Source organism: Pseudoliparis swirei, chromosome 14 (genome assembly GCF_029220125.1).
Source record: "Pseudoliparis swirei isolate HS2019 ecotype Mariana Trench chromosome 14, NWPU_hadal_v1, whole genome shotgun sequence".
NCBI classification, from domain to species: domain Eukaryota; kingdom Metazoa; phylum Chordata; class Actinopteri; order Perciformes; family Liparidae; genus Pseudoliparis; species Pseudoliparis swirei.
In genome coordinates, this window is record NC_079401.1 from 1,132,219 (window position 1) to 1,157,222 (window position 25,004).

A 25,004-nucleotide genomic window follows, 5' to 3' on the forward strand; every position below is an offset into this window, starting at 1 on the left:
CTCCCAGTTCTCCTCTCCCAGTTCTCCTCTCCCCGTTCTCCTCTCCCAGTTCTCCTCTCCCAGTTAAAGGTTTTCTGAATACATTTTGCCGTCTGGGAGTTTGTATTATGATCATTGGAGGCATGAGGAGGAGGAGGGGGGTAGAAGGAGAAGGGGGGGGATATGAGGAGGAGGGGGGGGGGCTCCAGATGTGGTCCTCTGGCCTCAGACAATAGATGTGAGTGTGACTCCTCTGAGGAGACCAGGGCTGGCTTCAGTTTCCTCTTTGCTTCCTGTTTGAAGAGAAGCCTCCTCTGCTCCTCCTCTGCTCCTCTCCTCTCCCCCTCTGCTCCTCCTCCTCTCCTCCTCCTCTGCTCCTCTCCTCCTCTGCTCCTCTCCTCCTCTGCTCCTCTCCTCTGCTCCTCTCCTCTCCTCCTCTGCTCCTCTCCTCTGCTCTGCTCCTCTCCTCCTCTCCTCCTGTGCTCCTCTCCTCCTCTGCTCCTCTCCTCTGCTCCTCCTCTCCTCCTCTCCTCCTCTCCTCCTCTCCTCTGCTCCTCTCCTCTGCTCCTCTCCTCCTCTCCTCCTCTGCTCCTCTCCGCCTCTGCTCCTCTCCTCTGCTCCTCCTCTGCTCCTCTCCTCTCCTCCTCTCCCTCCTCCTCTGCTCCTCTCCTCCTCCTCTCCTCTCCTCCTCTCCTCTCCTCCTCTGCTCCTCTCCTCCTCTCCTCCTGTGCTCCTCTCCTCCTCTGCTCCTCTCCTCTGCTCCTCCTCTCCTCCTCTCCTCCTCTGCTCCTCTCCTCCTCTGCTCCTCTCCTCCTCTGCTCCTCCTCCTCTCCTCCTCTCCTCCTCTGCTCCTCTCCTCCTCGTCTCCTCATCTCATCTCCTCCTCTTCTCATCTCCCCTCCTTCTCTCCTCCTCCTCCTCCTCTCCTCCTCTCCTCCTCTCCTCTGCTCCTTGTCTCCTAACAATGGACCAAGGAAGCCTTTAATCTACTGAAGAGGGCCCGTGTCCTCTTCTCCCCACAGCAGACTGGGAGGAGGTGGGAGGAGGTGGGAGGAGGTGGACACATGTTCAGACTGAGGACACGAGTGTCTTTGAGGACCCTCTGTGGACCGAAGCCTTCAGGAAGCACTAAGACCTTAAGGGGGGCTTAAGGAGCGCGCCTCCTTTCCTCCTCAGAGGTCAACATCCCATCATGCGTAGCGCCGGTCCTCGGCAGCCGGATGGGGTTTCACCTCCTGCTCCAGATGTTTCAGGTGAGGAGGAGCCAGGTGGACCGAGGGAATCAAACCCACAACCTCCAGAGGACAGGCTCAACATGGCCGCCTGCCGGGAGTCAAACCCACAACCTTGAGGTTCAAGAGCTCCTCTAGACGTCAACAGGATTAACTCCTCCTCTTCTTCTTCTCTCTCTCCTCCCCTGCTCCCTTTTCCTCCTCCTCCTCTCCTCCTTTCACCACCTCACTGTCCTCCTTGTTCCTTTAAGGTGATTTAAGAGGAGGAAGGAGAAGAACTCCTCCTCCTCCTCTCCTCTTCATTATTTAATCCCTAACATAATGACTTTAAATTCTTCTTAAAGTCTAAATACAGTTTTATTTGAATGATTTGATGTCTTCACTGACATCAGAACGACGGCGTCAGAGACTTAGAGGAGTCTGCGTTGTTTGTTGTTGTTGTTGTTGTTGTGTGAAACATGAGAACAGATAATCCTGGTTAATGCGGCGGATCAGATTAACGCTCAAACTGAGGCTCCCGACCCTAAAGGGGCCGCGCCGTCTGGGGGGACGTGCCCCAATGAACTCTGGGAAATACTGTTTACTACTCCTAATACTACTAAAGTATGACTAAAATACTACTAATACTACTAAAGTACTACTAAAATACTACTAATACTACTAAAATACTACTCATACTTCTAAAGTACTACTAAAATACTACTAATACTACTAAAGTACTACTAAAATACTACTACTAATACTAAAATACTACTAATACTACTAAAGTACGACTAAAATACTACCAATACTACTAAAGTACGACTAAAGTACTACTAAAATACACCACCACCAGCATACTACTAACACCACTAAAGTACACTGTAGCATACTAAAATACTACCACCACCACCAGTAGCACTTGTACCACCACTAAGCAGCACTAACCCTACCATCAGTAGTACTTGTGCCACCACCACCAGTACCTGTACCTCCACCACTGTAGCACTTGTACCTCCACTAGTACTTGTACCTCACCACTGGTACTTGTACCTCCCACTGTAGCACTTGTACCCTCTACTACTGTAGTACTTGTGCCTCTACCACCAGTGGTACTTGTACTCTACTACTGTAGCACTTGCCTCTACTACTGTAGTACTTGTACTACTACCACCAGTAGTACTTGTACCTCTACTACTGTAGTACTTGTACCTCTACTACTGTAGTACTTGTACCTCCACCTGTAGCACTTGCACCTCTACCACTGTAGTACTTGTACCTCTACCTGTAGCACTTGCCTCTCACTGTAGCACTTGCACCTCTACTTCTGTAGCACTTGCACCTCCACCACTGTAGCACTTGTGCCTCCACTACTGTAGTACTTGTACCTCTACCACTGTAGTACTTGCACCTCACCACTGTAGCACTTGCCTCTACTACTGTAGTACTTGCACCTCTACCACTGTAGTACTTGTACCTCTCCACTGTAGCACTTGTACCTCCACCACTGTAGTACTTGTACCTCTACTTCTGTAGCACTTGTACCTCTCCACTGTAGTACTTGTACCTCTACTACTGTAGCTTGTACCTCTACTACTGTAGTACTTGTACCTCTACTTCTGTAGTACTTGTACCTCTCCTACTGTAGTACTTGTACCTCTACTACTGTAGTACTTGTACCTCTACTTCTGTAGTACTTGTACCTCTACTACTGTAGTACTTGTACCTCTACTACTGTAGTACTTGTACCTAACGCTCCTCTCAGATTAATTTGTTGAATCTGTTCATCCGTCATAAACTGAGTAGCATTAGCTTAGCATAGCATTAGCCCCATAAGGAAGACCTGCATCTGAGAGGCGTTCAGGGACCAGGTCCAAAACAATAAAGCATATTTCCCGTCCAGTCAGGTGGAAGTGGGCGGAGCCTCTCTGATCCCAGATATCTTTCACGGCCCGTATCTCACTGTACATCTTCTTCACCTGCAGTTCAACTGTAGCCGGCTTTGTGTCCCGTCTGAAGCCGTCTGGAGCACAATGGAGGACCGGCAACTGGACCCGGCAACTGGACCCGGCAACTGGACCCGGCAACTGGACCCGGGCCGGCTGCTTCAGGGCCGTCTGTCTGGAGCACAAAGGAGGCTCTGTGGGCCGGGTGGCCTTCAAGTGAGGAACCAGACACCGGCCTTTTCACCGCCCCGCTCTCAAGGAAACACGACACAGGGGCAGGCGGCGCCACGCCAAGGGCCCTCCTGGGTCCTCTTTCCTCTGGACCAGGACCAGCACCAGGACCAGGACCAGGACCAGCACCAGCACCAGCACCAGGACCAGGACTAGCACCAGGACCAGGACCAGGACCAGCACCATGACCAGCACCAGCACCAGGACCAGGACCAGCACCAGGACCAGGACCAGGACCAGCACCAGCACCAGGACCAGGACCAGCACCAGGACCAGGACCAGGACCAGCACCAGCACCAGGACCAGGACTAGCACCAGGACCAGGACCAGGACCAGCACCATGACCAGCACCAGGACCAGGACCAGGACCAGCAGCAGGACCAGGACCAGGACCAGCACCAGGACCAGGACCAGCACCAGGACCAGGACCAGCACCAGGACCAGGACCAGGACCAGGACCAGCACCATGACCAGCACCAGGACCAGGGCCAGCAGCAGGACCAGGACCAGGACCAGCACCAGGACCAGCACCAGGACCAGGACCAGCACCAGGACCAGCACCAGGACCAGGACCAGCACCAGGACCATGACCAGCACCAGGACCAGGACCAGGACCAGCACCAGGACCATGACCAGCACCAGGACCAGGACCAGCACCAGGACCAGGACCATGACCAGCACCAGGACCAGGACCAGGACCAGGACCAGCACCATGACCAGCACCAGGACCAGGACCAGGACCAGCACCAGGACCAGGACCAGGACCAGCACCAGCACCAGGACCAGGACTAGCACCAGGACCAGGACCAGCAGCAGGACCAGCACCAGGACCAGGACCAGGAACAGGACCAGGACCAGCACTAGCACCAGGACCAGGACCAGGACCAGGACCAGCACCAGGACCAGGACCAGCACCAGGACCAGCACCAGGACCAGGACCAGCACCAGGACCAGGACCAGGAACAGGACCAGGACCAGGACCAGCACCAGGAACAGGACCAGGACCAGGACCAGGACCTCTGTGCACGTCAAACACGTCCGATGTCCAACAGGAGTGGCTGGTTAGAGGCCTCGGCTCCTCCTGTGGCTGCTTCCTGTCACCAGACGCTCTCCTGCGGCTGCTTCCTGTCACCAGACGCTCTCCTGCGGCTGCTTCCTGTCTCCAGATGCTCTCCTGCGGCTGCTTCCTGTCATGCAGCCGCTCTCCTGCGGCTGCTTCCTGTCACCAGACGCTCTCCTGCGGCTGCTTCCTGTCACCAGACGCTCTCCTGCGGCTGCTTCCTGTCTCCAGACGCTCTCCTGCGGCTGCTTCCTGTCGTGCAGACGCTCTCCTGCGGCTGCTTCCTGTCTCCAGATGCTCTCCTGCGGCTGCTTCCTGTCACCAGACGCTCTCCTGCGGCTGCTTCCTGTCACCAGACGCTCTCCTGCGGCTGCTTCCTGTCACCAGACGCTCTCCTCGGCTGCTTCCTGTCTCCTGCGGCTGCTTCCTGTCTCCAGACGCTCTCCTGCGGCTGCTTCCTGTCACCAGACGCTCTCCTGCGGCTGCTTCCTGTCACCAGACGCTCTCCTGCGGCTGCTTCCTGTCATGCAGACGCTCTCCTGCGGCTGCTTCCTGTCATGCAGACGCTCTCCTGCGGCTGCTTCCTGTCACCAGACGCTGTCCTGCGGCTGCTTCCTGTCGTGCAGACGCTCTCCTGCGGCTGATTCCTGTCACCTGACGCTCTCCTGCGGCTGCTTCCTGTCATGCAGACGCTCTCCTGCGGCTGCTTCCTGTCACCAGACGCTCTCCTGCGGCTGCTTCCTGTCACCAGACGCTCTCCTGCGGCTGCTTCCTGTCATGCAGACGCTCTCCTGCGGCTGCTTCCTGTCACCAGACGCTCTCCTGCGGCTGCTTCCTGTCTCCAGACGCTCTCCTGCGGCTGCTTCCTGTCACCAGACGCTCTCCTGCGGCTGCTTCCTGTCATGCAGACGCTCTCCTGCGGCTGCTTCCTGTCATGCAGACGCTCTCCTGCGGCTGCTTCCTGTCACCAGACGCTCTCCTCGGCTGCTTCCTGTCATACAGCGCTCTCCTGCGGCTGCTTCCTGTCACCAGACGCTCTCCTGCGGCTGCTTCCTGTCATGCAGACGCTCTCCTGCGGCTGCTTCCTGTCATGCAGACGCTCTCCTGCGGCTGCTTCCTGTCACCAGACGCTCTCCTGCGGCTGCTTCCTGTCGTGCAGACGCTCTCCTGCGGCTGCTTCCTGTCACCAGACGCTCTCATGCGGCTGCTTCCTGTCTCCAGACGCTCTCCTGCGGCTGCTTCCTGTCTCCAGACGCTCTCCTGTGGCTGCTTCCTGTCACCAGACGCTCTCCTGCGGCTGCTTCCTGTCTCCAGACGCTCTCCTGTGGCTGCTTCCTGTCACCAGACGCTCTCCTGCGGCTGCTTCCTGTCTCCAGACGCTCTCCTGCGGCTGCTTCCTGTCTCCAGACGCTCTCCTGCAGCTGCTTCCTGTCACCAGACGCTCTCCTGCGGCTGCTTCCTGTCGTGCAGACGCTCTCCTGCGGCTGCTTCCTGTCGTGCAGACGCTCTCCTGCGGCTGCTTCCTGTCACCAGACGCTCTCCTGCGGCTGCTTCCTGTCATGCAGCCACTCTCCTGCGGCTGCTTCCTGTCACCAGACGCTCTCCTGCGGCTGCTTCCTGTCTCCAGACGCTCTCCTGCGGCTGCTTCCTGTCGTGCAGCCGCTCTCCTGCGGCTGCTTCCTGTCACCAGACGCTCTCCTGCGGCTGCTTCCTGTCACCAGACGCTCTCCTGCGGCTGCTTCCTGTCATGCAGACGCTCTCCTGCGGCTGCTTCCTGTCATGCAGACGCTCTCCTGCGGCTGCTTCCTGTCACCAGACACTCTCCTGCGGCTGCTTCCTGTCACCAGACGCTCTCCTGTGGCTGCTTCCTGTCTCCAGACGCTCTCCTGCGGCTGCTTCCTGTCACCAGACGCTCTCCTGCGGCTGCTTCCTGTCACCAGACGCTCTCCTGCGGCTGCTTCCTGTCTCCAGACGCTCTCCTGCTGCTTCCTGTCTCCAGACGCTCTCCTGCGGCTGCTTCCTGTCACCAGACGCTCTCCTGCGGCTGCTTCCTGTCACCAGACGCTCTCCTGCGGCTGCTTCCTGTCATGCAGACGCTCTCCTGCGGCTGCTTCCTGTCATGCAGACGCTCTCCTGCGGCTGCTTCCTGTCACCAGACGCTCTCCTGCGGCTGCTTCCTGTCGTGCAGACGCTCTCCTGCGGCTGCTTCCTGTCACCTGACGCTCTCCTGCGGCTGCTTCCTGTCATGCAGACGCTCTCCTGCGGCTGCTTCCTGTCATGCAGATGCTCTCCTGCGGCTGCTTCCTGTCACCAGACGCTCTCCTGCGGCTGCTTCCTGTCGTGCAGACGCTCTCCTGCGTCTGCTTCCTGTCACCAGACGCTCTCATGCGGCTGCTTCCTGTCTCCAGACGCTCTCCTGCGGCTGCTTCCTGTCTCCAGACGCTCTCCTGCGGCTGCTTCCTGTCACCAGACGCTCTCCTGCGGCTGCTTCCTGTCATGCAGACGCTCTCCTGCGGCTGCTTCCTGTCATGCAGACGCTCTCCTGCGGCTGCTTCCTGTCACCAGACGCTCTCCTGCGGCTGCTTCCTGTCGTGCAGACGCTCTCCTGCGGCTGCTTCCTGTCACCAGACGCTCTCCTGCGGCTGCTTCCTGTCATGCAGACGCTCTCCTGCGGCTGCTTCCTGTCATGCAGACGCTCTCCTGCGGCTGCTTCCTGTCACCAGACGCTCTCCTGCGGCTGCTTCCTGTCGTGCAGACGCTCTCCTGCGGCTGCTTCCTGTCACCAGACGCTCTCATGCGGCTGCTTCCTGTCTCCAGACGCTCTCCTGCGGCTGCTTCCTGTCACCAGACGCTCTCCTGCGGCTGCTTCCTGTCGTGCAGACGCTCTCCTGCGGCTGCTTCCTGTCACCAGACGCTCTCATGCGGCTGCTTCCTGTCTCCAGACGCTCTCCTGCGGCTGCTTCCTGTCTCCAGACGCTCTCCTGTGGCTGCTTCCTGTCACCAGACGCTCTCCTGTGGCTGCTTCCTGTCTCCAGACGCTCTCCTGTGGCTGCTTCCTGTCACCAGACGCTCTCCTGCGGCTGCTTCCTGTCTCCAGACGCTCTCCTGCGGCTGCTTCCTGTCTCCAGACGCTCTCCTGCGGCTGCTTCCTGTCACCAGACGCTCTCCTGCGGCTGCTTCCTGTCATGCAGACGCTCTCCTGCGGCTGCTTCCTGTCGTGCAGACGCTCTCCTGCGGCTGCTTCCTGTCACCAGACGCTCTCCTGCGGCTGCTTCCTGTCTCCAGACGCTCTCCTGCGGCTGCTTCCTGTCACCAGACGCTCTCCTGCGGCTGCTTCCTGTCATGCAGACGCTCTCCTGCGGCTGCTTCCTGTCTCCAGACGCTCTCCTGCGGCTGCTTCCTGTCACCAGACGCTCTCCTGCGGCTGCTTCCTGTCTCCAGACGCTCTCCTGCGGCTGCTTCCTGTCACCAGACGCTCTCCTGCGGCTGCTTCCTGTCATGCAGACGCTCTCCTGCGGCTGCTTCCTGTCGTGCAGACGCTCTCCTGCGGCTGCTTCCTGTCACCAGACGCTCTCCTGCGGCTGCTTCCTGTCACCAGACGCTCTCCTGCGGCTGCTTCCTGTCTCCAGACGCTCTCCTGCGGCTGCTTCCTGTCACCAGACGCTCTCCTGCGGCTGCTTCCTGTCATGCAGACGCTCTCCTGCGGCTGCTTCCTGTCTCCAGACGCTCTCCTGCGGCTGCTTCCTGTCTCCAGACGCTCTGCAGCCGTCTTGTGGGCCAGAAGACGTTATCAGAACCTCCGTGAGCTGGACTTGAACTGAGAGAGCCGTCTGTCTTCAGGGTGACCTCCGTCCCCAGCGGTGCGTTCATGGACGTCGGGACATTCCAGACTCTAAACCCTAAATCCTTTACAACAACACAGCAGAACAAAGTGTCGGTCCAGGTGTCGGAGACAGGAACCTCTCGTTATTATCGGCTTCATTTCCTGCTCTTCTCCGTCAGACAGGATGTTACTGCGGCCCCAGAACATTCCCATGATGCCGAGGGGCAGGATGTAGGATTTGGGTAAATGAAAAGATAAGATGAGTTATGATGATGTCATCGTTACCTTGACGACATGAAGCACTATAAGAGCTCACGGGAGCTTCTGGGGGCTTATTCTGGGAAAGAGGAGAATGCAGGAAGAGGGGGATGAAGGAGGGAGGGAGGGAGAGAGAGAGAGAGAGAGAGAGAGCTTGAAGACGAGGGAGAAAAGAATCATTGATTTTTAATCTGAACTTTGAATCCAAACAGGAAGTCCTCAAAGAAGTCATGGAGCAGGACCTCCATGTGACCCCCCCTCCCCCCAGGGACTCCCTCCTGCTGATGTGAGTTACTGTAGCTTCACGACTCCTGCTGACCTCCTCCTCCTCCTCCTCCTCCTCCTGTTCCAGCTAATTGTCCTCCAGCGGTTCCTGGTGATAATCAGCTTTATTTGTGCCAATCTGAGGATCAGACGACCAGCTGTCTGCACGACAGGAGCTTCAGGAAGCCACGCCCCCTCCTTGGCACTGCCGCTTTAGGAAGCCACGCCCCCCCTGTGACCGTCGCTTCAGCAAGCCACGCCCCCTCCCTGGGACCGCAGTTTTATGAAGCCACGCCCTCCCTGGGACCGCCGCTTCAAGACGCCACGCCCCCTCCTGGGACCATCATGCAGAACCACAGGTGAGCCATGAATCCATCAGCAGACCAAAGGGAGGAAAACATCTGATCCGGCCTCCAGGTCTCCAGGCCTCCAGGTCTCCAGGTCTCCAGGTCTCCAGGCCTCCAGGCCTCCAGGTCTCCAGGCCTCCAGGTCTCCAGGCCTCCAGGTCTCCAGGCCTCCAGGCCTCCAGGCCTCCAGGTCTCCAGGCCTCCAGGCCTCCAGGTCTCCAGGTCTCCAGGCCTCCAGGCCTCCAGGTCTCCAGGCCTCCAGGCCTCCATCACGCTGCACACGAGGACTCCCCTCCCGTGAGAATCCTCCAGGCCTCGTCTGGGCGCGGCTGCTCCGCCTCCACGCGGTCAGTAAACAGTCCAAACCGCTCTCTGATGTGGCCGAGCGCCTCGGGGTCCTGGGTTCTGGGTTCTGGGTTCCTGGTGTTCCTCGTGGTCACGCAGCCTCGTAAACGCGCGGTGGACCCGGCTGACGGTTCCCATGCAGAGCCGCGGTGGACCGGGTCCGGGCCCCGTCTGAAGACCTGGAGCCCACGTGAAGGACGAGGGGAACCGCTCTCACGCCCCGCCGCTCTGCCTCCACGCGGAGCGCCTGATGCCTTCAAGATGGAGGAAGAGCTCCTCATTGTTCCGGCTGTCGGCTTCCATTCACATGAGAAGGTCCAGCAGGCCTCTGAAGGAGGAGACCGGGACCGGGTCCTGGCCTCCTGAGCACCAGCTGGAGGAAACACCTGCATCGGGCCGGCTGCTTCACATGTGGAGCTCACGAGAAGCTTCACGAGGAGCTTCACGAGGAGCTTCACGAGGAGCTTCACGAGGAGCTTGTGAAGCTCCTCGTGAAGCTCAGGCTCGTCTTTCAGCTCCATGACGCCACGTCTGAGGACCTCAGAGGCCTGGACCAGCAGAGGCCTGAACCAGCAGAGGCCTGAACCACCAGAGGCCTGGACCACCAGAGGCCTGGACCAGCGGGTCCATCTGAACCCGTCCTGCTGCTAGAGACCAAGAGACTGTTCCTTATGGATCGGTTTGATACCTGAGGACAATCGCCTCCTTTCCTTCCTATCTCCTATTTCTCACCCTTTCCTCCTTCATCACCACCATTTCTACCCCCCCCCACCCCCGGTACCAGATGGACCCCCCCCCCCCTGTATTGTCTCACTGGACTCTTTAGAGATAATCCTCGAGGATTTCTACGCACGCCAACCTCGTGAACTTGACCTCTGGACCAATTCATCAAAGCCTGCCCCCCCACTCCTTACCCCCCCCCTCGTTTGTGTTGATTAAGATCAGCTCTTGAAAAAAATATTGTTCTTTGTTTTCATTGATCTTTTGTTTTTTTCCTTTATTTAAGAGAAAACGTCTAATATAATAAATAAATCTAATAAATAAATCTAATAAATCTAATAAATATATATAATAAATATAATCAATAAATATAATCAATAAATTAAATAAATATAATAAATACATATAATAAATAAATTAAATACATATAATAAATACATATAAGAAATAAATATAAAATGATATTTATAAATAAATCTAATAAAGAGGACGGGGGTCTGTGTGGACCACGTCAGACCTGAGGGGGCAGGAGGAATGCTGGCTGGAGGAGCTCTCCAGTCCTCCTGCGCCCCCCCAACGAGGCCCCGGTCCTTCTTTAATCCCGGCCCTCAGACCCCTGACGCCCAGGAGGCCCCTCCCCACTTCAAGTCCTCCTCGACATGGAGGACGACCTTTTGACCTCGAGGAGGAGGCGCAGAGGACCGTGTGTACAGAACCGATACTTTGATCTATAAATATAGAGGAGCATGGTCTAAACTTCTGTCTGGACTACAGGGTGGACTACAACTCCCAGAGGGCATTGCTTCGGTCAACTGACCATTTAGTCATGAAACCAATATTCTAAATATTATTTTCTGAGAACAAATGACAATATTTTCTCCTCTCTCCTCCTCTCCCCCTTCTCCTCTCCTCCTCCTCTCCCCCTTCTCCTCTCCCCCTTCTCCTCTCCTCCTCCTCTCCTCCCCTCTCTCCTCCTCCTCTCCTCCTCCTCTCCTCCCCTCTCTCCTCCTCCTCCTCTCCTCCTCTCTTCTTCTCTCCTCCTCCTCTCCTCTTCCCCTCTCTGTTTACAGCAGGAGGTGCTTGACATTCCTCTCTCCTCTGAGTGCATCATGTCCTCTCTTCCTCTCCTTCTCTCTCTCCTCTCTCCTCCTCCCCCCCCTCTCTGTTTAGAGCAGGAGGTGCTTGGCATTCCTCCTCCTCTGAGTGCATCATGTCTTCAGCACCTCATCACTCAGACGCATGTTTCCCTTTCGGAGCATCAACATCTCGACAGCCGCTCTGTGAGTCTCTGCCAGCCCTCCGAGGAGGCGCAGAGGAGGCGCAGAGGACGGCCGGCCATCTCCTCCTCGGAGAGGAGGTCAAGGAGGGTCGTGGGTAAAAATACCCAGAGAAAAGAGAAAAGGAAGCCTGTTATAGCCCCTGAGACGTATTATGACATTATTATGATCGTGTATACACAAGTTAAAGTACTTTACTGTGAAGACGGAGCTTTATTTTGAAAAGACTTTGTCACAGACACACACACACACACACAGTCACACACACACACCTGGGAGGCTCTTATCTGATGCACACACACTCGGCCGTCTGGGCAAACACACTCGCTCAGACATGAGGAGCATGAGGAGCGGCAGCGAGGTCGGAGGTCACGGGGAGGTGCAGAGGGCTGGAAGAGGTCCAGAGATCTGATCTCCCCCTTCAGGACGAGGTCAGTCCTCTCAGGTTACCACACACACACACACACACACACACACCTTGGCCGTGGCCTTGGAGCAGGAGGAGCAGGAGGAGCAGGAGGAGGAGCCCTGGCCGTGGTAAAGCTGTGTGCTGCCGTGTTCCTGCAGCGTTTATGGGATGTTTGACTGAGCCGAGACAAAAGAGACTTTCTGAGCCACGCATTGGACGCCGCTGCGGTGACCTTTGACCTTGTGAACTTTTTAACTGTTCAGGAAGACCACCGAGGTCTCTTTGATTTATTCCGGTGTGTTTGAGCAGGTTATCTCCATGAGATGAAGCTTCCTCTTCATCATCTCAGAGACACACATGAAGAACAGTCACATGCTCAGCAGAGCTGAAGGTCACCGCCGTGACCTTTACCCCCTCAGAGCCACCAATCAGGACGCTGCGAGGCGGCCGGGAGTCGATCACATGATGTCAGCGCCGCTCCGGAGCGCCGCCTGCTGAGAGGTTCAAAGTGACCTCTTCATCACGAGGAGGTCGGCGAGGGGGGAGGAAGCACAAAGCACCTCCTCAGTGATCTTTACCTCCTCACACACTCACTCCTACACCTGCTGAGTCACGAGCTCCAAGCAGGCCTCAGGGGACCAGGGACCAGGAGGACCTCCAGCTCCTCCTGGTCCCTGGTCCTCTCCAGAGACCAGGAGGAACTAGAGGTCCTCCTGGTCTCTGGAGAGGACCAGAGACCAGGAGGAACTGGAGGTCCTCCTGGTCCCTGGTCCTCTCCAGAGACCAGGAGGAACTGGAGGTCCTCCTGGTCCCTGCCGAGCGGGCCGGGTTTGATGAAGAGGGGTCAGGGGTCAGAGGGGTCAGGAGGGCCTTCGGGGAGCACACGTCTCCTCCTTCAGGTCAAGTGGTCCAGAGGAGCTGCTCTCCTCCTGGTCCTCCCTCCAGTCTGCGGGTCGTTTGTCATCGGTCGTGACCTTTGACCTCCACAATCTTCCTACAGACGACCTGTCGTGGGTTCTGTGTTCCCCGAAGCTGACGAAGACCAAGATGAAGAAGATGAAGAGAAACACGCTGACAATGATTCAGCTTCTTAAAACATGTTTCTATCTTTTGATTTGAGAAGAACGTCTTGGTTTCAAGGTGTGATGAAGGTGATGAAGATGATGAAGGTGTGACACTACCAGCAGGTGAACACACCTCCCTCGTCTTCATCCCTTCACCTTCCTCCTCCAGTCTCTGATCTCTGGTTTAAAGGCTCAGCGTTAGCGACGCGTAGCGTTCATATTGACATCATATTCACATTCCTCTGTGAACTAATCCCTCAGTTTGACCTGCAGGTCACAGAGATTATGTTACGCCCGCTGACCTTTGACCTCCACGCCATCAGTCACTCGCACAGGAGCATTCTGGGTACAAAAAGAACGTTTTGAAAGTTTTCTCTGAAATATGTAACGTGAGAGATATATGGAAACAGACACACACACACACACACACACACACACACAGAGAGACACACACACACACACACACACCTCAGTGATGGATGAGGCAGCCATGTGATCAACTCCCAGCATGCACCTGGAGCTCAGAGGTAAACCTCCAAGTTCAACGCCCCAGAGGTCTGCTGGTCTCACAGCCGCTCACTGCCCCCTAGTGGCCGCCGGCTGCAGGTGGTCTGGTGGTCCTGCAGAGACCAGACTACTGACCCCCAGACTACTGACCCCCAGACTACTGACACACAGACTACTGACTGACCCCAGACTGACCCCAGACTACTGACTGACCCCCAGACTACTGACCCCCAGACTACTGACACACAGACTACTGACCCCAGACTACTGACTGACCCCCAGACTACTGACTGACCCCCAGACTACTGACCCCCAGACTACTGACACACAGACTACTGACTGACCCCAGACTACTGACTGACCCCCAGACTACTGACCCCCAGACTACTGACCCCCAGACTACTGACTGACCCCAGACTACTGACTGACCCCCAGACTACTGACCCCCAGACTACTGACTGACCCCAGACTACTGACTGACCCCCAGACTACTGACCCCAGACTACTGACCCCAGACTCACACACACACACACACAGACACACACACACACACACACACACAGACACACACACAGACACACACAGAACACACAGACACACACAGACACACACACACACACACACACCCACACACACACAGGGACACACAGACGGACACACACTTTACACACACAGCCTCACACGAGTTCTTGAGGTGTTAAACTGTTCATCACAAATCTGTGCTTTGTGAGGCTGTTGGTGGGTCTGGTCTCCCTTGGTCCCCTCAGAGTGAAGCTCCTGGTCTCAGGTCCGGGTGAACACGTGAGGTCACAGGTGAGGTCACAGGTGAGGTCACACGTGAGGTCACAGGTGAGGTCACAGGTGAGGTCACACGTGAGGTCACAGGTGAGGTCACACGTGAGGTCACACGTGAGGTCACACGTGAGGTCACAGGTGAGGTCACAGGTAGGCATCACCACAGGTCACCGCGTCACCATGAGGTCCACATGAGGTCACAGGTCACACTTTGAGGTCACACTATGAGGTCCCACTTGATTTGAGGTCCCACACTGAGGTCACAGGTGAGTCACATGAGGTCACACTGAGGTCACTGCTGAGGTCACTGAGGTCACAGGTGAGGTCACCATGATGTCCCACTATGATGTCCACTATGATGTCCCACTATGATGTCCACTGATGTCCCATATGATGTCCCACTATGATGACCCACTATGATGTCCCACTATGATGTCCCACTATGTCCCACTATGATGTCCCACTATGATGACCCACTATGATGTCCCACTATGATGTCCCACTATGATGACCCACTATGATGTCCCACTATGATGACCCACTATGATCACTATGATGACCCACTATGATGTCCCACTATGATGACCCACTATGATGTCCCACTATGATGACCCACTATGATGTCCCACTATGATGACCCACTATGATGTCCCACTATGATGTCCCACTATGATGACCCACTATGATGTCCCACTATGATGTCCCACTATGATGTCCCACTATGATGTCCCACTATGATGACCCACTATGATGTCCCACTATGATGACCCACTATGATGTCCCACTATGATGACCCACTATGATGACCCACTATGATGCCCACTCCACTGATGTCCCACTATGATGTCCCACTATGATGTCCCACTATGATGTCCCACTATGATGACCCACTATGTCCCACTATGATGACCCACTATGATGTCCCACTATGATGTCCCACTATGATGTCCCACTATGATGACCCACTATGATGTCCCACTATGATGTCCCACTATGATGTCCCACTATGATGACCCACTATGATCCCACTATGATGCCACTATGATGCCACTATGATGCCACTATGATGCCACTATGATGCCACTATGATGCCACTATGATGCCACTATGATGCCACTATGATGCCACTATGATGCCACTATGATGCCACTATGATGTCCCACTATGATGTCCCCACTGATGTCCCACCATGATGTCCCACTATGATGTCCCACTATGATGACCCACTATGATGTCCCACTATGATGTCCCACTATGATGTCCCACTGATGACCCTATGATGCCCCACTACGATGTCCCACTATGATGTCCCACTATGATGACCCACTATGATGTCCCACTATGATGTCCCACTATGATGACCCACTATGATGTCCCACTATGATGTCCCACTATGATGTCCCACTATGATGTCCCACTATGATGTCCCACTATGATGTCCCACTATGATGTCCCACTATGATGTCCCACTATGTCCCACTATGATGTCCCACTATGATGTCCCACTATGATGTCCCACTATGATGTCCCACTATGATGTCCCACTATGATGACCCACTATGATGTCCCACTATGATGTCCCACTATGATGTCCCACTATGATGTCCCACTATGATGACCCACTATGATGTCCCACTATGATGATGTCCCACTATGATGTCCCACTATGATGACCCACTATGATGTCCCACTATGATGTCCCACTATGATGTCCCACTATGATGTCCCACTATGATGTCCCACTATGATGACCACTGATGTCCCACTATGATGTCCCACTATGATGTCCCACTATGATGTCCCACTATGATGTCCCACTATGACCCCACTGATGTCCCACTATGATGTCCCACTATGATGTCCCACTATGTCCCACTATGATGTCCCACTATGATGTCCCACTATGATGTCCCACTATGATGTCCCACTATGATGACCCACTATGATGCCCCACTATGATGTCCCACTATGATGTCCCACTATGATGCCCCACTATGATGTCCCACTATGATGTCCCACTATGTCCCACTATGATGTCCCACTATGATGTCCCACTATGATGTCCCACTATGATGACCCACTATGATGTCCCACTATGATGTCCCACTATGATGTCCCACTATGATGTCCCACTATGATGTCCCACTATGATGTCCCACTATGATGACCCACTATGATGTCCCACTATGATGTCCCACTATGATGTCCCACTATGTCCCACTATGATGTCCCACTATGATGTCCCACTATGATGCCCCACTATGATGTCCCACTATGATGTCCCACTATGATGTCCCACTATGATGTCCCACTATGATGTCCCACTATGATGCCCCACTGCCATGTCCCTATGATGTCCCACTATGATGACCCACTATGATGTCCCACTATGATGTCCCACTATGATGCCCCACTATGATGTCCCACTATGATGTCCCACTATGATGTCCCACTATGTCCCACTATGATGTCCCACTATGATGTCCCACTATGATGTCCCACTATGTCCCACTATGATGTCCCACTATGATGTCCCACTATGATGACCCACTATGATGTCCCACTATGATGTCCCACTATGATGCCCCACTATGATGTCCCACTATGATGACCCACTATGATGTCCCACTATGATGTCCCACTATGATGCCCCACTATGATGCCCCACTATGATGTCACTATGATGCCCACTATGATGCCCCACTATGATGTCCCACTATGATGCCCCACTATGATGTCCCACTACGATGCCCCACTATGATGCCCCACTATGATGTCCCACTATGATGTCCCACTATGATGCCCCACTATGATGCCCCACTATGATGCCCCACTATGATGTCCCACTATGATGACCCACTATGATGTCCCACTATGATGTCCCACTATGATGCCCCACTATGATGTCCCACTATGATGACCCACTATGATGCCCCACTATGATGTCCCACTATGATGACCCACTATGATGTCCCACTATGATGTCCCACTATGACGACCCACTATGATGTCCCACTATGATGCCCCACTATGATGTCCCACTATGATGACCCACTATGATGTCCCACTATGATGTCCCACTATGATGCCCCACTATGATGTCCCACTATGATGTCCCACTATGATGCCCCACTATGATGTCCCACTATGATGCCCCACTATGATGTCCCACTATGATGTCCCACTATGATGCCCCACTATGATGTCCCACTATGATGTCCCACTATGATGACCCACTATGATGTCCCACTATGATGCCCCACTATGATGTCCCACTATGATGTCCCACTATGATGCCCCACTATGATGACCCACTATGATGCCCCACTATGATGCCCCACATGAGGCCCAGAAGCACAAAGACACGGATCCTCTTCCGTCCTCCAGCCGGCGGCTCGTGAGCCCGAGAGCCTCCAGCCAGACCCAAGTCCTCCATGGTCTTTGAGGACCGGATCATCTGGGGAGCAGCGGGGCCACGTTGCCGGGCAGATTAGGAAATTAATTAGGAGCCAGAGACTTGACTCACTTGTGTTCTCCTGTTTCTCCTCCATTAATACATATACATATATATATATATAAGTACTAAAACCACTCTTTACACCAGAGGTACTGGTGAAGTGAAGTCTTCTGCTGGTGGAGACGCTGCAGCCAGCAGGTGGACTTACTGGTCTCGTTCCAGACCATGTGGACCCAGCCACTAGGGGGACCATGGAGGCCGGTTCCTGTTCCAAGAGACGAGTGACGGCCCCGCTGGGCGTGAATGAATCGGTGTCACCGGCTAGCGAGATGGGCGGAGCCTGGCGGGGGACCCGAGGGACCTCATTGTCCCCGGGGACAGACCCTGATGGGTCCCTGAAAGACTGGTTGGCTCCGGTTGGCCGGCAGCCAGCAGACCTGTAGAGACACTCGTGGGAACCTGAGGGGGCTGGGGGTCCTCAATGGACCGAGGATTGTCCGACCACTGGTGGCCTGAAAGGAACACGGCCATCTTTGTTTCAGAGTGACGTGTCCCCAGCTGGAGGAACACCTGCAGACCCTCTGGGGGTCCGGTGCATGGGGCGGTTCCTCTGGGGACCCTGGTACCATCCAGAACTCAGGCTCAGAACTGAATGTCCAAGTCCATGAGAAGCGTCTGCAATGTGTTGCCATGGTAACGAGCTGTACCGAAGGAGATTTACAGTTGTGACTCCAGCTGCGCTTTGATGAAGCTATCATGCTAACGGACGCTATACACGTTAGCAACTAAGCTACTCGGGTTCAACTTTTAAACGACTCCGTTAGCTTGAGACCACGAGGATGGAGGCCTACCTGGTTGCTGGTGGACTTCCTCGTCTACTTCCTCCAGCACTGAGAGGAAGTCCCTCTACTTCCTGTTTCCTCCCTGACGACGTGGATCTGCTCCTGGTTGATTTCAAAGACTTGAAGCGGGTCTTTGTCTGAAGGTCTCCGGTCCTGCTCTGGTCCAGGGTCCAGGAGGACCCCCCTGACAACCAGAGTGTGAAACAACACGCGTTGATATGAAGTCATCAGAGCAGCTCTCACTTATGAGGTCACGGGAGGAGGCGTGTCCTCATTCAGCATATCTGATACGGAGGAGCGGGGAGGCCCAAACACACTCAGAGGATATTAAAGGTCAAAGGTCGCCCAGCATGTGTTTCTGTCTTCATCCTGGAATTTAACCTTTTAACCTTCTGTTATATTTATTGTTGAATAAAACAAACATGAAGCACGACATCAGATTAAAATCATATTTACAGTTTTTTTCGTTAGCTAAGCGACAGCGGGCACAACTGGAGTCACATGACCTCTAACTCCAGTCTGACTAGCAGCAGTTCATTGTGGACCAAACTCTAGTTTGTTTTTCATTGCTTGAACACAGTTTTCAAAACTCTACACACTTATCCCATGACTTTAACCACAACCTGCACAACACTGTGGATGTACAGCGCTTTGTTCAAATGCTAACACACTGCTGTCAAAACTGTGAACCACACATTCAAAACGGAATAGAGTTCAGCCTGGTGCCTTTCAAACACTGCTGATTGCAATTTCAGCTGAAAGGCTAAGCAGGTGTCTTGTTTTAGACTTGTTAGTGAATACACACTTATATATACAGGACTGTCTCAGAAAATTAGAATATTGTGATAAAGTTCTTTATTTTCTGTAATGCAATTAAAAAAACAAAAATGTCATGCATTCTGGATTCATTACAAATCAACTGAAATATTGCAAGCCTTTTATTCTTTTAATATTGCTGATTATGGCTTACAGCTTAAGAGAACTCTAAAATCCTATCTCATAAAATGTTAATATTTCCTCAGACCAAGTAAAAAAAAAGATTTATAACAGCTGAGTGTTTGTCAAGGCTCAGGAAACCCTTGCAGGTGTTTCGAGTTAATTAGACAATTCAAGTGATTTGTTTAATACCCTACTAGTATACATTTTCATGATATTCTAATATTTAGAAATAGGATATTTGAGTTTTCTTAAGCTGTAAACCATAATCAGCAATAATAAAAGAATAAAAGGCTTGCAATATTTCAGTTGATTTGTAATGAATCCAGAATGCATGACATTTTTGTTTTTTGAATTGCATTACAGAAAATAAAGAACTTCATCACAATATTCTAATTTTCTGAGACAGTCCTGTATATAGGTAGAGCTCAGAAAGACTCATTTTGTAAATGGAACAAGGAAGACGGGTTCGTGGAGGGAGAAGGTGGCAGGGAGAGGGGGATGCGTGGAGGAAGACAAAGAGCTGTTATTGCAGATGGAATAAGGGCTCCACTTATAGAGCATGTAATGTAATGCCGTGAACCAAGTGTTGGTCACCACCCACAGGATCAAATGTCTCTTTTGGAAGCCATGCGTGCCGGATGTGAGGACACGAGTCCAGAGGCCTGCCAGGTGGATCAGGCCCTCCAGAAGGTTCTTCCCCAGGTGGCCAGAGAGACATGAGATGTGATGTTGATGACAACATGTGGCCTGATGCTTGAGGCAGGATTAGACCCTCAATTATTTGTTCGAATTACAGTATGAACTTTTAGTTTCTACTGTTTTTCTTCTCATTACTGTAATTCCGTAAATTCCTACAGACTATTGAAGCAAACTGCTAATTTTAATTTACCTTAAAGAATTGTTATGTTCTAAAACATTTATAAATCATGTGAACGAATGTCACTCTTTTCTATGAAGAAAATATTACTTTGTTTGAAGTCACTGAAATTGTTCAAACTGTAAAGATGAAAAGTTAGTATTTTCTGTATTGGTGTTTGATGCTCAGTGTGTGTTACCTCAGTGTGTGTTACCTCAGTGTGTGTTACCTCAGTGTGTTACCTCAGTGTGTGTTACCTCAGTGTGTGTTACCTCAGTGTGTGTTACCTCAGTGTGTGTTACCTCAGTGTGTGTTACCTCAGTGTGTGTTACCTCAGTGTGTTACCTCAGTGTGTTACCTCAGTGTGTGTTACCTCAGTGTGTGTTACCTCAGTGTGTTACCTCAGTGTGTGTTACCTCAGTGTGTTACCTCAGTGTGTTACCTCAGTGTGTGTTACCTCAGTGTGTTACCTCAGTGTGTGTTACCTCAGTGTGTTACCTCAGTGTGTTACCTCAGTGTGTGTTACCTCAGTGTGTGTTACCTCAGTGTGTTACCTCAGTGTGTTACCTCAGTGTGTTACCTCAGTGTGTTACCTCAGTGTGTTACCTCAGTGTGTGTTACCTCAGTGTGTTACCTCAGTGTGTTACCTCAGTGTGTGTTACCTCAGTGTGTTACCTCAGTGTGTGTTACCTCAGTGTGTTACCTCAGTGTGTTACCTCAGTGTGTGTTACCTCAGTGTGTTACCTCAGTGTGTTACCTCAGTGTGTTACCTCAGTGTGTGTTACCTCAGTGTGTGTTACCTCAGTGTGTTACCTCAGTGTGTGTTACCTCAGTGTGTTACCTCAGTGTGTTACCTCAGTGTGTGTTACCTCAGTGTGTTACCTCAGTGTGTGTTACCTCAGTGTGTGTTACCTCAGTGTGTTACCTCAGTGTGTTACCTCAGTGTGTTACCTCAGTGTGTGTTACTGTGTGTTACCTCAGTGTGTGTTACCTCAGTGTGTGTTACCTCAGTGTGTGTTACCTCAGTGTGTGTTACCTCAGTGTGTTACCTCAGTGTGTTACCTCAGTGTGTGTTACCTCAGTGTGTGTTACCTCAGTGTGTTACCTCAGTGTGTGTTACCTCAGTGTGTTACCTCAGTGTGTTACCTCAGTGTGTTACCTCAGTGTGTGTTACCTCAGTGTGTTACCTCAGTGTGTTACCTCAGTGTGTTACCTCAGTGTTACCTCAGTGTGTGTTACCTCAGTGTGTGTTACCTCAGTGTGTTACCTCAGTGTGTTACCTCAGTGTGTGTTACCTCAGTGTGTGTTACCTCAGTGTGTTATCTCAGTGTGTGTTACCTCAGTGTGTGTTACCTCAGTGTGTTACCTCAGTGTGTTACCTCAGTGTGTTACCTCAGTGTGTTACCTCAGTGTGTGTTACCTCAGTGTGTTACCTCAGTGTGTGTTACCTCAGTGAGGGCTGTGCAGTGTTTGGCTGCACTGAGCGTGTTTTGAGCCATGTGTGAAGAGTTGTGTTGCTTGGAATGAGTTTTGCAGGTGATGTGAAGTGTTACCTCAGGTGACTGTTGGTAGTGCAGACTGTAGTTAGAGTTTTGCACATGTGACTCCAGTTGTGCCCGCTGTCGTTTAGCAATCGAAAAAAACTGTAAGACGCACTGAAAAATTAAATTAACCGACCAAACGTTCTAACTTTCATTTATTTTTGTTCAATTAAATTGTATTACTTTTTATTTTATTAACTGTAATTTAATTTTTAGTAAAACTTTCGAAAAACTTTTAGAAAAAGAAAATCTTCATTCCTCAAATTATTATCTTTTAAAAGTTTAAATGGAGTTTTACAGAACTTAGTTCGGGAGCAATGACCACGCCCCGAACGTAGCTCACTTCCGCGTACGAGAGCATTTAAACCGAGCACACCTGCCCATCTCCCCGTAACTCTGTCTCTACATCCCTCCCCCCCAACCCCTTTTTCAAAAACATACCATCCTCTCTCCCTCACAGGAACGGGGGATTCAGCCTTCCGAAGCTTCAAGAGGAGACAACCCCCACCCACGAGTCTCCACTCCCCGTTCCCGCAGCTACCGGGACACCGGCAACCCGCCGTCTCACCCCGCCGACCTTCTCTCTCTCTCTCTCACACCCACCTAACCCCTCTACCTCCCTTACCTCTTACCCCTCGACCGTCATCCCGTTCCACTCGACCCCTTTTCCTTTTTCTCTCTTTCGCAATAAACCGATCAAACTCATATCGCTATCAGCGTGGTCATTGTTAGTGAAACAGATTTGAGCTAAAAATAAAAAACGTATGAAGTTGCAGCAATAGTACAGATGCATTATGGGAAATGTAGTAAAGCCTTTTTATTCCCAGGAGTTCAGAGATATGTTTTTGTTAACAGAGGACTCACACGTCACATATTTATAGAGATTTTTATTTATTTAAATAATGTATCAATTTCCATTTAAAGTTTATAGAAATGTTCAAATAGGATAATTTTATATTTATACAAATAAGTAGAGAATTAATAAGATGGTTGTGCTATCATTAATTTGTTATTGTTGTATGTTTCTAGTTTGTCCAAGAGAGGGAGCTGTTGTCTTTTTTACAAATATTAATCTAAATCCTAAAGTGATCGATTATTATTCTCACCACATTTCAATCATTTCTAATTCCATATATTTAAATATATTTATTCATATATGAATTTACTAACTCAATAAACTATAAATAAGAATAGATTGAAGTGTTTATTAGAAATAAAACACACATAAAACTCAATTGAATCCCTTTTGAATACGGGTTTGATTTATTGATCATTATTATAATTAAAAAATACAATAAACACATTTATTATCTCTTTTCATCCGTCAATCTGACTTTGAGCTTTTTAAACATCTGGATGAACTCGAGATGTATTTTATATTAAAGGATTTAAGTTTGATGTTTGAGTTGTAAAACTTATAAAGTTATAAATTGATCCATAAAGTCATTACATTTAAAACCAACATGAATTTATAAATCTACTTTATAACGTGTTCAATGTGATTCTTATTGATCTGATAAATACCTGCAGTTCCCACAGTCGACCACCAGGTGGCGCCTGAACCCCACTTCCCATCATGCATTTCGACTTGTTATCGGCGTATTGATCCTGGAATGAAATCAATATGAAATATTGTGTTAAACAGATATTTAATCAATAAAAGTTATTGTCCTATAAATACGAACTAAATTAAATATGAACACTAACAAATAAATACAAATAAGTTCATCGTTTTAATGTGGAATTAAATTCTTAATATTTCTGCCGTTTGGCTGCATGACGTCCCTCAAACATCTTTAATGTAAAGTTGATTAATAAATATTAATGTCACGCGATAATACAACAATAGTCAGTTTGTAATAATTTAGACCCCAAATCTCTAAATATTAATCAATATGTTTGATTTATTTATTTATTTAAACAAAACGCTGAAAACTATCGGGACAATAAAAGTGAATAAAACAAAAATATATAAAATACAAATTGACATTAATGACACTTTTGAATAAAAGTGATTTAATCGGTTTAAGATACATTTATTATTATTATTTAAACTCACTGTTAAATATTGAATTGATCAATAATCTGTTTGATTATGAGGAGGAGGAGGGGGAGGAGGAGGGGGGGGCGGTGAAGCCCGCAGCCCCCCGCTGAACTTCCGCTCCTCCTCACTTCTCGAGTTCTCCTCCGTTAGTTTGAGCTCCGGAGGATCCGGTCCCCCCCGGCCCCCCCTGCCCCCCCTGCCCCCCCTCACAAGGACTAAACTCCTGCAGGAAGCCGCGCGCAGCTCCTGCTGATGGTTCGCTCTTCTTTTTCTTTTTAAAGTTTCACTCTGAGGAGAGAGGAGGAGGTGGAGAGAGGAGGAGGAGTTGCGAGGAGGAGGTGGAAGAAGGCCGAGGAGTCGCGAGGAGGAGGTGGAAGGAGGAGGCGGAGGAGTCGAGAGGAGCCCGGGACACTTCGGGTGAGTTGCTCCGCCATGTGCGCCGCGCGGCTCGCGCACCACACCGGGAGAGACTATCTATAAACATTTATATATATATATATTTATATATATATACATATATATAAATATAAATATATTATCATTATCATATTATTTAAAGGATCTCAGTGAGTTTAGATATTAAAGGGAAACAAACTATTATTAATTTATCGTTAAAATAATGAAAATAATTTTTAGCAGCGGGCATTAATTTATCCTGGAAGTTTAAAAAGGCCACAATCCTTTAAAAAAACCCTGCTTTTTAATTATTATTTGTACTATTATTATTATTTTCAATATTATTATTACTACTATTATTACTATTATTATCATTATTTGTTCTATTACTTCTTATTATTACTGATTCATCTGTGCGTCAGAGATGAATATTAAGAATTAATTGGTTCTGGGATTAATTCACAAAAAACTATTTTCCTCAACATTTAAATATATTTCTCCACTTTGATGTTTCATTTATTTCCAGCAGCAGATTTTTTATTTTTTTATCCTCATGAAAAAAATGCCTTAAAAAAAAAGCAAAAAGCCTGAAATAATTCTGTGAGATGTTTCCTCTTTTCCTTTGATTGCTGAGGTCATCTCTCTGCTCTTCTGGGGGGGGGGGGGGGGCTCTAGTTCCTCCTCCTTGCTGTC

At 51.0% G+C, this 25,004-nt stretch overlaps 1 protein-coding gene across 1 annotated transcript in view; it reads left to right on the top strand.

Annotated features, from left to right (window-relative positions):
* The first annotated feature begins 13,442 nt into the window (after positions 1–13,442).
* LOC130204785 (zinc finger protein GLI2-like) overlaps positions 13,443–25,004 on the top strand; it is a 36,506-nt gene continuing 24,944 nt past the window's right edge. The window contains 1 exon segment of the mRNA XM_056431751.1: positions 13,443–13,461. Coding sequence (XP_056287726.1) covers positions 13,443–13,461 — 19 coding nt within the window.